This window comes from Sander vitreus, chromosome 5, assembly GCF_031162955.1.
Source record: "Sander vitreus isolate 19-12246 chromosome 5, sanVit1, whole genome shotgun sequence".
In the NCBI taxonomy this organism is placed as follows: domain Eukaryota; kingdom Metazoa; phylum Chordata; class Actinopteri; order Perciformes; family Percidae; genus Sander; species Sander vitreus.
This window is the reverse complement of record NC_135859.1, coordinates 33,548,770-33,562,479: the sequence shown is the minus strand read 5'-3', so window position 1 is coordinate 33,562,479 and position 13,710 is coordinate 33,548,770. Positions and strand designations below refer to the sequence as shown.

General features: G+C 41.0%; 2 protein-coding genes across 10 annotated transcripts in view; both read right to left on the bottom strand.

The window, feature by feature from the left end:
* pdlim2 (PDZ and LIM domain 2 (mystique)) overlaps positions 1–6,699 on the bottom strand; it is a 44,425-nt gene extending 37,726 nt beyond the window's left edge. The window contains exon 1 of one of the 2 annotated variants that reach the window (XM_078251564.1): positions 6,361–6,699. The gene's annotated coding sequence lies outside the window, so the exon portion shown is untranslated. Of the gene's footprint in view, positions 1–707; positions 900–6,360 lie in introns of those variants that run through there. The other variant, XM_078251565.1, reaches the window with a different exon arrangement.
* A 1,146-nt stretch (positions 6,700–7,845) lies between these two features.
* The window catches only part of sorbs3 (sorbin and SH3 domain containing 3), a 39,494-nt gene continuing 33,629 nt past the window's right edge, over positions 7,846–13,710 (bottom strand). For 6 of the 8 annotated variants that reach the window (XM_078251555.1, XM_078251559.1, XM_078251561.1 and 3 more), the window contains 4 exons: positions 13,084–13,617; positions 11,980–12,083; positions 11,757–11,863; positions 7,846–9,327 (listed from right to left, as the gene is read on the bottom strand). In XM_078251555.1, coding sequence (XP_078107681.1) covers positions 9,266–9,327; positions 11,757–11,863; positions 11,980–12,083; positions 13,084–13,617 — 807 coding nt within the window. In that variant the 3' untranslated portion in view covers positions 7,846–9,265. The remainder of the gene's footprint in view (positions 9,328–11,756; positions 11,864–11,979; positions 12,084–13,083; positions 13,618–13,710) is intronic. The other 2 variants (XM_078251560.1, XM_078251562.1) reach the window with 2 other exon arrangements.

Below are 13,710 nucleotides of genomic sequence, written 5' to 3'. Positions count from 1 at the left end.
TGTGTCACATAAATATACACGTTGCGTTTGCTGCATATGAGTGTAACTGCAGCAGTAATGTCGGTTTATTTGTCTTTGACTACAAATAAGAAAAGACACGTGCTACAGGCTCAGTCTAACTCCTTGGTGGTCAGAGTGTCATTTAGGCTGAGGATCGTAGACACTCAACACTTAACTGATGCGCAATCTTCAATTTAACATGTTTACCTAACATAACCATAACATGCAGTTACGGGTAGTTTGGGCTCAATGAGTGAAACTTGCTAACACAAGTCTGAAGCTGTGTGTATAATTTACTGGAGCGTGGCAAAAAATTACGATGACTGACACATAAGTCATTATTTTTGAGCACCACAACACTTATGGCAACCAGCTGCCATGTTGACTGTTATATTAGTATTATTGAAAAGTGAAAAAATGCATTAAAAGGAGAGAATACACGGAACCTGCAGATTGAAAAGGGTAACCAATTAATGTGCATTACCATCATAGTGTTTAGCAAAGCGAATCCTAAGAATTAACACCTCATTCATTCCAAGGAATGTAACAGTTGGAAAAGCAAGTTGCTACCATATGCATGTGGTGGAAATCAAATATGGCATCAGATCAACTGCTGACTAAACCGTTGTATAATTAAATATCTGGCAGGCAAACCTGGCCACCTACATCAACTCTTCACCTCCTCCCTGAATCACTAGAGAGCTTACCTGAGACTGTTTTTCTTCTGCTTGAAGTCTGGGCAGAAATCCACCGGATAGAAGTGAACAAGCACTGGCTCTACAACATGCTGACTGCTGAAAGAATGGCTGATGAACATAGCAGACGCAGTACATCTAACTGAAAGCTCGGGCTGAGCTTTGATGCAAAGGGCACACTCGATCAGATGAACCACTGTGGCCGCGGGGGGAATATTCCTAGAATGAATCACTTGTTGAGTGCTCTCGCTGGTGGCCATACCCCTGTGTAAAATTTCCACAGCCTTCGTCAGTGATGCGGCCTGATGTTGACTCTACCTTGTGTGTCACGCACTACACTGACAGGTTGGCACCTACCTGGACACACACACACCCCTACTGAATTAAAAGGAAAGGAATGCAATAGCAAGCCTCTCCCTGGATTGAGCACAGTAAAATAACATTCTGGGCATTCTCCAAATCACACCCATTTGGTCAGTTATAGCTGCAGTCTCTAGGGAGATGAGAAAATATCAAACAACAACATTTGTGGTCAAAAAAGGGTGTTGGTTGATGGAGTTTCTGCCTCGTTTTATATATATATATATACACACACACATACACACACACACACCTAAGGCCATATGGTCAAAATTAAATGAGTTAATAATAATGTATAACAATAACTTATTTCACTAGTAAATTGCTGTTGAACGACAAAAAACAACCACCAGATGGGAAAAAGGACATTTACAATAACTTCAAATGCACCACCGTCTGCGTTGTTTCTCCGACGGCAGCTGCAGGTTGTTACATACCGGTGTTGAATCCTCTACAGTAAAACACAGTCACACTTCACACCATTTAGCGTTAGCTGTCAGCATTTTAACCGTGTTTAATCCAGCTACTAGCTAGTGGTAGGCTAACGTTAGCTACTGTCGAGTATTGTGTTAACTAGCATCACGTGCAGCGGGGTTTGTGTTGCCGGTATCGTCTGTTTCAGAGCATCAGAGAGTGCAGACATATCAGTGGCACCAGATTTCGGTAGCCAGGGTTGGCAGGAAGAAGATTTTTACAAGTAAATTTTCCAATTAATGATCCAGGCAGAACAGTCTTGTCTCCCTCCTTCATTTTACAGTCCAATGGTGGCTAGAATGGCTCCGGGTCAAACGTCAATATGGAATGGATTAATCTGCGTTATTTTGACAGCCCTAAAAAAATAGCACATACAGTATGTGTCACCAAATAATTACACACTGAGCCGTACCTGTAGTCTTAGTGGGTTACTCCCTTTTCCATGAGAAAACTTAAGGGTGCACACTCTTGTAGGGTTTCATGCTGCAACGTAATCTTAGAAATGTTGCATAATAAACTTAGCACAAAAAGTAAGGACATTTGTGTTTGGTAGATTATTTCTCTGTGGTAACAATGCTTTTTGGCAATAAATGTTATACCGTTGCAAAGCCTGTTTAGTTCCCTTTCAAAAGGTGCCCCATTTGTAAGGAACATGCTTTTGTGGGATGAGCAGCAACGCTGAGTATGTGGGTTGTGCCCATTCAAAATTTGCCAAATCTTCTCTGCCACTGCCAAACAGGTTATTTTGCTGTTGCTATTGACACTTGTTTTGAGGCTTGTCATCATTGGAAGCAATCTCAATGCAGAGAGATATAGAGATGAGATTCTGCAACCAGTGGCAATCCCATATCTCCACAGTCTGGGACCGAACTCTATCCTCCAAGATGATGCTCGCCCCCACAGGGCGGGGTTTATTAGAGACTACCTCCAGAATGTGGGAGTGGAGAGGATGGAATGGCCTGCCAGCAGTCCTGACCTCAACCCCTTGAACACTTGTGGGATCAGCTTGGGCGTGTCATTTGTGCCAGAGTGACCAGCACAACCACGTTGGCTGACTTGCGACAAATGCTGGTTGAAGAACACATTTTTCATGGGCGCAACCCACATACTCAGCGCTGCTGCTCATCCCACAAATGCATGTTCCTTACAAATGGGGCAACATCTGAAAGGGAACTAAACCGGCTTTCCAACAGTATAACATTTATTGCCAAACAGCATTGTTACCACAGAGAAATAACACAAAAAGTAAGGTAATTTGTGTTTGGTAGATTAAGTTTATTATCTTCCGCAGTAAAAAAGACAATGTCTAAGATCATCCCTTTTAGAGTTGCAAAGATTCATTGATTAGTTGTCAACTATTAAAAATAGTCTGCAACTATTTTCATAATTGATTAAATCGGTTTGAGTGATTTTCTTCATATTCTTAAATGTGAATATTTTCTAGTCTCCTCACTTCTCTGTGACAGTAAACAGAATATCTTTGAGTTGTGGACAGAACAAGTCATTTGAGGATGTCATTTTGGGCTTTGGGAAACACTGATCCACATTTTCATTCACCATTTTCTGACATTTTATAGACCAAACAACTAATCCATTGATCGAGAAAATAATCGACAGATTAATAGACTATGAAAATAATCGTTAGTGGCAGCCCTAAACCCTGTATCACTTTGCTGCGGCACTGCTACAGTTGACAGGACTGTGTCCGCTGTGAAGTATGGTTTGTAACGAGACGAGGACACTGTGGTAGTAGCTCCACTTAACTCCCTCTGCATTACAGTGCGGACAGGCATTAAGATATTTATGTACCAGCCCGACACAGTTAAAATCTCATTTTTTTTCCTCGTACTAATGACACCTGTACGTTTGTTAGTGTGGAAAGCCTGTTTTTATTTAAAGGTCCCATGGCATGAAAACTTCACTTTGAGGTTTTTTAACATTAACATGAGTTCCCCCAGCCTGGCTATAGTTCCCCCAGTGGCTAGAAATGGCGAAAGGTGTAAACCAAGCCCTGGGTATCCTGCTCTGCCTTTGAGAAAATGAAAGCTCAGATGGGCCGATCTGGAATCTTGCTCCTTATGAGGTCATAAGGAGGAAGATTACCTCCCCTTTCTCTGCTTTGCCCGCCCAGAGAATTTGGCCCGCCCATGAGAAAGAGAGAGACATCATGGCTTGCAAACAAGAGAAGCGTTCTCCTCAATAGCATTTAAAGCTACAGACACAGAAATGGCACATCCTAAGGAAAGCTCATTGTGGAGCTGGCTCTAGTGGCTGTAATTCTGCACCAAGGCTGAATTTCTGGAAAGAGATCTCAGATACAGTATTAGGGGACCACTAAGGCCTATATAAAAGAGACTTCAGATACAGTATTAGGGGACCACTAAGGTCTATATAAAAGAGACTTCAGATACAGTATTAGGGGACCACTAAGGTCTATATACGCGCAAGTATAAACAGTTACGGTGCTCCCATGACGTCACATTTGCGTGCGACAGGCCGGCTGCAGCGAGTATACCGCAGGTTTAACAACGGCGCGCACAAGAGTGAGAATGAGAAGAGAATGCCTTATCGCGCTGATGTGACCGAGCCCAACCCGAACCAAAACATAATTTCTAAATATCTGTCCGAACCCAGCCCGTCGGGTCCCATCGGGCTCGTGTCGGGTATCCATCCTCTACTCTGCATCATCATCAGGAGATCATGTTACTGCTGTTCACACTGAACAGGCTCTCCACTCTGTTGCTCGGCAATCAGGCCAGATCACCACATCCTCTGCATGCACCATTATGCTCTCCTCACAAAAGACACACCAACCACCACTTTGTTCATTACATACACGCTCTTGAAATACGCCGCTGCAATAATGCTTGATAAGAAACATCCTCTGCCTCACACACTGTTTGTACAAAATTTGAAGTAATATAAAAGAAATAACAGTCAGAAATATCCTGCGATGCCTCTGCCAAAACTGAAACCCACACACACCAAAAACCACCCACACACACCAAAAACCACACACACACACACACACCAAAAACAGACACACACACACACACACCAAAAACACACAAAAACACACACACACACCAAAAACACACACACACACTTACTTCAGACTCAACAGATGATACTAACTTCCTGCATAACCGTAAACATGTTCATCACAGAGGCAAACTAACGGTTATAGGCCCTAAAGTAAATTTTAAAAAAACAAAAAAAACACAGCACAGTAGTATTTAGCAAAACTCAAAAAAGAAGTCTAAAATATTATTTACTTCAGTTCAAACCTCAACGCAATTGTAAAACAAACAGATTCTTTTCCCTGAGTTAGAAGGTAACGAGTTTGCCCCGTTTTCTTGAAAAGTCACCGCGTCGCTCCATCCAAAATTACAGTGGGTTGTTTTTGGTTCCTGGATGGCTATAGCCCTGTCCTATCTTGAGAAACAGCACAGTGTTCTCTCTCTCAAAAAGAAACAGCACCAGGAAACAAACACACTATAAAGTGAGAGCAGGATTAGGTAGAGCAGGCACATGAAAGGCAGCCAGGCACAATCACAATGGGTAAGGTACACAAACAGTAGGTTGGGGGTGGGGCAGTGTGGGGGTGGATATGAGGTTTCAGGGGGATTGTTCTGGATTGTACATGAGGTCTGTGAAACACCTCAAAGTACATTCCCACCTGCTGAGCTCACAATTGATTAAGTGAATAGGAGAAACAGTAATGTTTCTATGCAACAGTTATGTATGTATATATTTGTTTACTGTAGTTATTGTTTATTTCATATTCATGTTTCATATGTTAATGTGTTTAGGGTTGCACCATTCACCAAGGCAAATTCCATGCGAGTGTACTTATTGTGGCAATAAACCTTTTTCTGATTCTGGTTCTAGACACAAGGAAAGAGAGTGAGGGAATTGAACTTGAACAGTGGACCTGACTAATCCAGAGTCATCACCCTCAGAGGAGATAACGGCTTCACACTGTGAACTAATGTGACATAAATACTGACCTCAAGAGTCCTGAGGCTGCACATGGTCAAGCCCCTCCACAAATCACACTGACTGCTTAATGGTCAACAAATAACCTTCCTTACTCTCCTGAATACGGATGCATTAACAAGTGCAAGGTCTACAGTAGGTGCTGGAAACCAGCACCATGTGTGGGCTAAAGTTGTTCTAGTCAGTTAGACTTGACTTTCATTTCCACTTATAATCATGCATCATTAGCCAAAACAGCTCATATGAGGGTACTGCATACTTTACACTGCGCATACTTTGCGTCAATCATACTTTAACAAGGCTTCACTGCACTCTGTGAGGTTCCCACACTTTTTATGAACAGATACGAGTCTCTCAGGTTTATTCAGAATCAATCACAGTAGCTAACTGCCATAAAAACATAGCACATGAGTTTTAAACTGAAATGTGATGATGACATTAGATACAACAATACACTCACTCAACAAATAAGGTGAACGTCTACACATCTTCCGCCGCAGGCTAAAAAAAAAACATCTCTTCCGACTGCACCTTGGCTAAGAAGATGCTGGTTTAAAAAAGTAGAAGTTTGGCTAATTTGAAGCTAATGTACTTCTTCTATGCGATTCTTGCTGTTCGGAGTTTGTACCTTCATGGTTGAATGCACATACTGGAAGTCGCTTTGGATAAAAGCGCCAGCTAAATAAAACGTAGGCTAATGTAAGCGTTTAACGCACTGGAGTTTTAATTAGAGCTGCAACACAAATCCAATCCAGTTTCTTGAGTTAGCCAAGACGCTTTATGGACGTTGAGACAATTATTTTTTTTTTTTATTAACGCCATGTTTACTTACCAAGGTGAGTGCAGTGATTTAAGGTGCCTTCGCCACCTGTTAAATCTCAGTGATGTGTCGATAAAACACGGAACACACCCAGCAGACAGCAGGTCCCAGTTCACCTCAGACTGAAACAACAACAACCGCCTCCAAAATACGACCAAACAAAGCAAAAAAAAAAATAACCCAAAGAGCTTTATGAGTTTCTCCCCGTCAACTGAAGCGGTGATGAAGCGCCCGTAGTCCCTTGTCGCTGCCTCTCTTCTGTTGTTTCAGATGTTAAGGTGGCACACCACCTGTAGCAGCGCGCGCAGTGCTTTCACTCTGGGATGAGCTCGCGGTGCCATGTGCGATTACCAAAATAAAAGGTTTGACACAGGCAGCGAACCTGGGCGTGTCGCATGAGAGAGGAGGGCGCAGCGGTGATAATTGAGACATTTATCCTGAAAACACACCGGGGCTCCGTTTTGTGTCCGAGCGCCACCTGCCGACGGCAAAGAGCAGAGCAGCACGCACTCCAAACTGAGCCACGTTAATTAACGGGTGACGTAGGTCACCTTTCCGTCCTGTCCAGCTTGTTAATTGAAGTTAACCGCTTTCACCTGGCGCCACAGGCGCAACAGGTCGCTGATTAGATGGTTAGACTAAATGACTTAGTTCGTTTGTGTCAAATAAATATAGAAGGTGATTGTAGTGAAGCACAAAAGAGTAACATAACTTATTCATGAGTCAATAATTATTTCCTTTATTCTTTCCTCCATTTTTTTTTAATTCTTAAATTAAATTTCTATCTTTACTGAAGCAGTTCCGTATTTTATATTTTGTTAAACTTACTTTTTTTTCCAATTTTTTTTCTGTACAAAAGTTCATATAGATCTTAAACTTACTATGAACTTACATTCTTGTCACAGCAACGTAGCCACTCTACCGACATAAGAATTTCAAAATAAAAGAAATATACTAAATCCTATAGCTTTACCATATCATTATATTTAAATTTCTGGTCATTTTCAATTGCAGTATTAAGTAAAATTGTAGCCTATCTTGTTGACCTTTTGTGTCTCTCTCTCTCTCAAGTCTCAGTGGGATACACGCACACGCGCACACACACACACACACACACACATATTGGGTGAATAATAGATATAGATTTATGTTTTAGTTAGTTTTCTAATATAATGTATGCTATTTTTTTAAGTAAACATTGTTATTTCTTTCATCAGTTTGAGTTTATTTCATTTTAAACATCACTGTTTTTTAATTGCTCTTCTCCAGATTAAAAAAAAACCTAGGTGGCGTTGTCGGTCCATTTTACACAGTACAACTTTACTTAGCCTAGTCACAGATGTACATTTGCAAGATTCAGTACAAAAGCCTGTAGCTGAAGCTATAAAGGTTACATTCCACTGGTCTTCCATGCTGGTGAGCTCCATACTTGCCTTTTTGTTTGTTCAATGAACATATAGGAAAAGCATTTTACAAAATAAACAAATGAACGCAAGCTTTGCTCAGTATCACTCTGTAATGTTTAATTGCTTTAAAAAAAAAAATTGCGTACCATACATATGAGATACATTGTTTTATAAGCAAATATATATTATACTTTGAATATTTTTGATAAAAGGTTACAGTCTGTACAATCATCTCCTGTGTCTACTAAATATTCATTTTTACAGGGAAATCATGAATATATCATATACAATTGCAAAATGACTTCATGATAATGATGTCTAATTAGGTTTAGAAAGGTCACACTTGTGAAAAGTTGCACTGGTACAAACTTAAGTGATTTTGGAAATACTGTCAAAGTGAGAATGTTTTTTCCCGTAAGCAGAGGAAACATAACAGCAGTAGTAGCAGAAATAAAGTCAGCTGGGATTGTTTAATGGAGAATTACAAGAAAAAAAAATTGTCATGAAAGGTTAGATTTGGCACACAGAGCTTTACAGTACTTCAAATACTTCAAAAGATCATTCACCCATTTGCTGCAGGTTTAATTTGGAGCTATTCAACTCGGCTGATCTTGTACAACTTACAGTTTGACATTTCATCTCAGAGCAAAGCAACTTATCTTAAAGCACAGAACATGATCTCTTTACTTTCACATTTGGCATTCCACTTCATGGCTTAAGAGTGACATCCAAAAGAAACCCAAAATATTCTCTAATGAATAACTTGCTTAGGAAACCAGTACACACATGAATTGTATTTCCTCCTCTGCATAGCCTTGTGAAAGGCTCTAAACTTCTCTTGACACGTCCGCGCCCTTACTTGTGCTTTACTTTACGTACATTTGATGTCCGTGTTGTTTCCTCAAACTTGCCCAGGGAACTTTCAGAGATCTAGAAGATAATCTGAGGAAGATATTTGAAGGATACATTTAAAAAAAAAAAAAAAAATCCATCGAAAATGTGCCATCCTAATTCATAAATTCTCAGCAGTGGTTTGTGATGGCGCTGTGGTGACAAAAAAAGAAGAAGCTGAATGCAGTGTCGGTGGAACGGTGCTGTTCACTGGGAAGGAATGCAAATTTCCTTCAGCTGCAACTAGTTGTGGAACAAAAAAGTCCATTCTTTACATGTGAAACAGTATCATCAGCATTCATTCTTTCCTCTCTCTCTCTCGAGTGGTGTGTGTGAACACTCTCCAAGTCTCAGTGGAACACACACAAGCACACACACCCGCACGCAATCACACATGCACACACACACTCATGCAGAGAGGTGAAGTGAAAAACCACTCATTGTCCCTGCCTTCACCTCTGTTGAACATGCTGGTCTGACTAAGCCACGTTAGGGAGTGTAGAGAGTGTGATGAAGAAATACTGCGGTGTCAAAGAAGGATCTGTTGGAGAGAGCTGAGTGAGTGATTGGTTGGGCTCTAATGAGTCCAGGTGGGTGTGGGCAAGCAGGAAGTGAGCAGGTCAAACAGGTGCCACGTAATTCCCAGGAAAGGTCCCAAAAGCACGAGTCCGTTCTGACGTACCTACAGAGAACAGAGCACACGCTGTGGTCACCCAACAGAAACAAATGCATGAATGAATTTGTGCATATATTCCAGGCCCGTAAATAGCATAGGGGAAGGGGGGGGTTCTTTATTTCAAAAAGTGGACATTTTTGCAATTTTCCCCTCATTTTGTATTTAATTATGACGTTCAAATACTTCATTTTGGTGACTTTTTATGCACTAATTTGTGCTGGATTAGCTTGTCTGCTGGTATCTTAACAAGCACACTACAATGTTGTCAAAATGCTTACCAAGATCAACTTTTTTAGTCCAAATGCACACATGCACGCCTCACAGATTTTGCTATGAGTGCATAAAGTTAGTTGCGTGGATTGTTGATACATTAAGGCCCGGACACACAGAGCCGATAATCGGCCGTTGGACAGTCTGGCGAGGTCAGTGACTCGAGTCTGTTCGGTGTGTTCTGTGGTGTCGTCCGTCCGAGGGGACGTCGGCCTTCATTTTGGCCGATTTGACATGTATAATCTGCGGGGCGGGCACTGCCGGCAGTCGGACTCAAATGACCCATCTGATTGGTGGAGTGCTAACCCGGAAACGGGGAGCGGAATGAGCGTGACTAGAGTCTCTCAAAATCTGGTGAAAATCTTTTAAACTGACCTTTGTCGATCTGAAATGAAGACAGATCCAGAAACTGCACGGCCTATTTCTCGCTTAAAATGTTTTCAGAAACACGTTTCGGTGAACTATTTTAGTAAACTATGAGATCGTATTCTGAACAAGCCGCCATGACAGTCTGGCTGTGAATTTCCAGAGAAATAAGACCCACTTGACTTGTTAGTCCAATCAGCTGCCGGTTTTCATTTTTATTACGTCTCGTCGCTTTGGTGTGTTCAGAGGCACTTTTTTGACCAATTTGGGTAGACTGATCAGCCCAACTGCCTTTTCTGATGACGTTTGGCCGTCGGCTCTGCGTGTCCAGGCCTTTAGACGTTAGATTATTACATGTTGCGTGTCAGTTTAACACATTTACAAAAATGGTGCTTTTAGCAAGATTAGAGCTTCGGTTTGGTTTAGGTCATTTCTATTTGGGGGGGGGATTTGAATTATTGGCCGTCGTTATTTTAAAACACACTTGTTTATTACTACAACAAAAAACTGGTTAACAAAAAAACAAAACAAAAAAAACAATCTATGGATTGTCTGATTGTCTAATCTTTTGGCAGTGGGGGAGGGTGGGGGCTTTCAAACCACCCGAAACCCCCCCCCCATCTACGGGCCTGTATTCTATAACTAAAACAATGAATGCATGCAATGTTTGTTATTGTGCAGATTACTGCAATGCATCTGCACTGTCTCATGATGTCCACTAGGGGGAGTACTGGCACTGCAGAATGTTTTGATATTGGTCACAACATAACAAAAATACTAAGAAGTAATGTAATTTGCAAACAATTTCTATGAAAATCTATTGAATAACCAAGTTTGTTTTAATACTGTAGTCTATAGAACTCCTGTAAAATCCAATTTCTTTACTTTTGTGATTCCATTTGAGGTATCAGAAGATGCCCCATCACAGATTTAACAATCCCTATTTAAAAAACTACTTGACTGTCCTTAACCGATACCCCATTCATTCTTTTTTGGAATGAAAATGTACATTTAAAGGATATCTCTGTGTCGTTTTCTATGTATTAAAATAGTCTTAGAAATAAATTTCTTAAATGTGATTTATATTTACGTGTACGAAACTAATAAACATAAGCATAAACATTGGTGTACAATCTACAGAAAGGTGACAAATTGAAGGAACCTAAATAAAATCGGGATGCAGATACTTAAGGAGACAGGGGCGCCCTGAATGGTTTGATGTCCTCCCCCAAGGAAGTTTTGAGCATCAACAACTTCATCTCCTGTATTCGGATACACTTTTATGCACCAATTTACGGCGGAAATACCTTTATTTAGCCTATGTGAAGAAGAAAAACACAGATGACAATTCAAAATGTATCAAAAATAGAACGGAAAGTATGTTGTTGCGTGTCATTGGGCATTTTAAGTGGGTATATGGAAATCCTGGAGCTTTCTTAATGCGTATACTGCGTATACCTGCGTAACATGTAGACTACACCACTGCGTCTCATCCCTCTAAAATATATTTGCTCGATGCCTCTCTCCTCTCATGATTACCTCAACTAAGACAGGAAGGGAGGAAGGGACGCAAGTGGAGGAGTCACGGATGCAATTTGAGGGGTATGACATGCAACCATAGACTATGGCGGCCCAAAATCAAAACACTTGTAGGTTTTTTTTCTTCTTTAATTTGTCACCCATCTGCCTCCTAACATAATGTCATGCTGCACTGTGCTTTCACAGGGGAACTACTAAGGGAGTAACATACACTGGCAATTACATTCTTTGTGATTTTAAAATAAATCTTTATTCCTTACCTACAAACCAGCCATCATCACATTTCTCCATCACTTGCACAATGTCTCCTTCTCTGAGCTCCAACTCATCTGAATTCTGTGGTTTGTAGTTGTAAACAGCTTTATACCTTAAACAGAGAACAGAAGACAAAAACAAATGGTCTGAGCCACAAATTCACCGCAGCTGCAACACTCGGTCTGAACTGCAACAATGTAGACAAATGTAGAAAATGTGAAGACGTACGGTTGGCGTTGCACCACTGTCGAATCAGGGTTGTTTGGCACTTGTGTTTGCGGCAGGGAGTTAACGTGTGGATAAGACCGAGCCGCCTGGTTTCGTATCGCACCCTGGATGGAAATATAAAGCTCATGTCACGCATTATAAAACAAGCAGTGGTGGAGGAAGTATTCAGATCCTTTACTTAAGTAAAAGTGCTAATACCACACTGTAAAAATACTATGTTACATGTCCTGCATAGAAAATTTTACTTACGTAAAAGTAGGTAAGTATCATCTGGAAAATGTACTTAAAGTCTTAAAATTAAAGTACTCAATGCAGGAAAATCCCCAGATTTTTAAAAACTGGAAACATTCAAAACAGTTCTGTCAATCAACTAAGTGATTAATCAGCTAATCATTTCAGCTGTATTTGTTGGGTAGTTTAATCTATAATAAAAACAGAAATATTTCATAAACTGCATGTGTTTTGTGTGCAAAAATCTTAATTGTAAAGTAACAGTCAGTTCTCTACAAATTTTGTTGGAGTTATTTTGTGGAATGAAAATGTGTCATTTTCTGTGTATAGAAATAGACTTAGAAATGCCCTGCTGTCTAAATATGGGAATTATTTCTGTTTCTCTACATGTATTTTATTTTATTTTTTTGCACACTAACACTAATGTATTTTTGATTTTGTATGTCTACATTTCTGTATGTACTTTGGTTGGGTTTTTTATATAAGCCGTTACAGGTTTCTACCTCACATGTATTTTTGTATTTCTTCAATGTCTTTTGTTTTTTTTATGTTCTGTGAAACAAATAAACTAAAACTAAAACTAGTAACTAAAGCTGTCCGATGAATGTAGTGGAGTAAAAAGTACAATATTTCTCTCTCTAAAATGTAGCGGAGTAGAAGAAGAGAGCGGCATGAAAAAAAAAATGAAAAAAAGACTCAAGTAAAGTACAAGTGCCTCAACATTTGTACTTGAGTACAGTACCTGAGTAAATGCATTTAGTTACATTCCACCACTGGAAACAAAAGCTGATGAACAACATTCCTATGAACACAAACAGTGAGAGTGCGGGTGTGGACATGCAGTGACAGGCGGTGCAGACAGTGAGAGCGGACCTGTGAGGGGTCAGTGGATCTGGGAGTGTTCGCTGTGGGAGCTCCAGCTCTGTGTACAGACGCTGACGACTGAGTGGAAGGTGAAACGGAGCTCTGGTTAGCCGAGTGTGTCCCAGCCCAGTGGCTATTCAAGTTGGTGGGTGAGGAAACTGTTTTGGAGGGCCACCGATCGGCCATTTCTTTGGATACGGGTATCTGGGTGGGGGAGCGCGACTGTGAAGCTGGAATGCCATAAGGTACAGGCGAAGACGGCTTCAGTGGAGAGTGTTCAGGTTTGGGGCTGAGGGAAGTGGGGGTGAAAGGGGATAATGGTGAGCGTGGGCAGGGTGAGTGGAGGGGACGCCCTGGACTCTGGGGTCCAGGGGAGACGGGAGACATGGGGCCTGGTGAGTAGTCATCAGTGAAGAATTTGGTGCGGGGCATCTTGTTGACCTGGACATAATTGGCTGGGAAGATGCCGCTCCGGCTGGTCCCTGAGATCCTCCCCTCTAACCACTTTTCGTCAACACGCCTGGTTATGTCGATCGTCTCACCCTAGGGGGAAAAAAATAGAATAGAGTTTTGCAGAGTTAGATATTACACAGAAAAATATAATATCCAATGAGAATTAAATACTAAAGTTTGTTT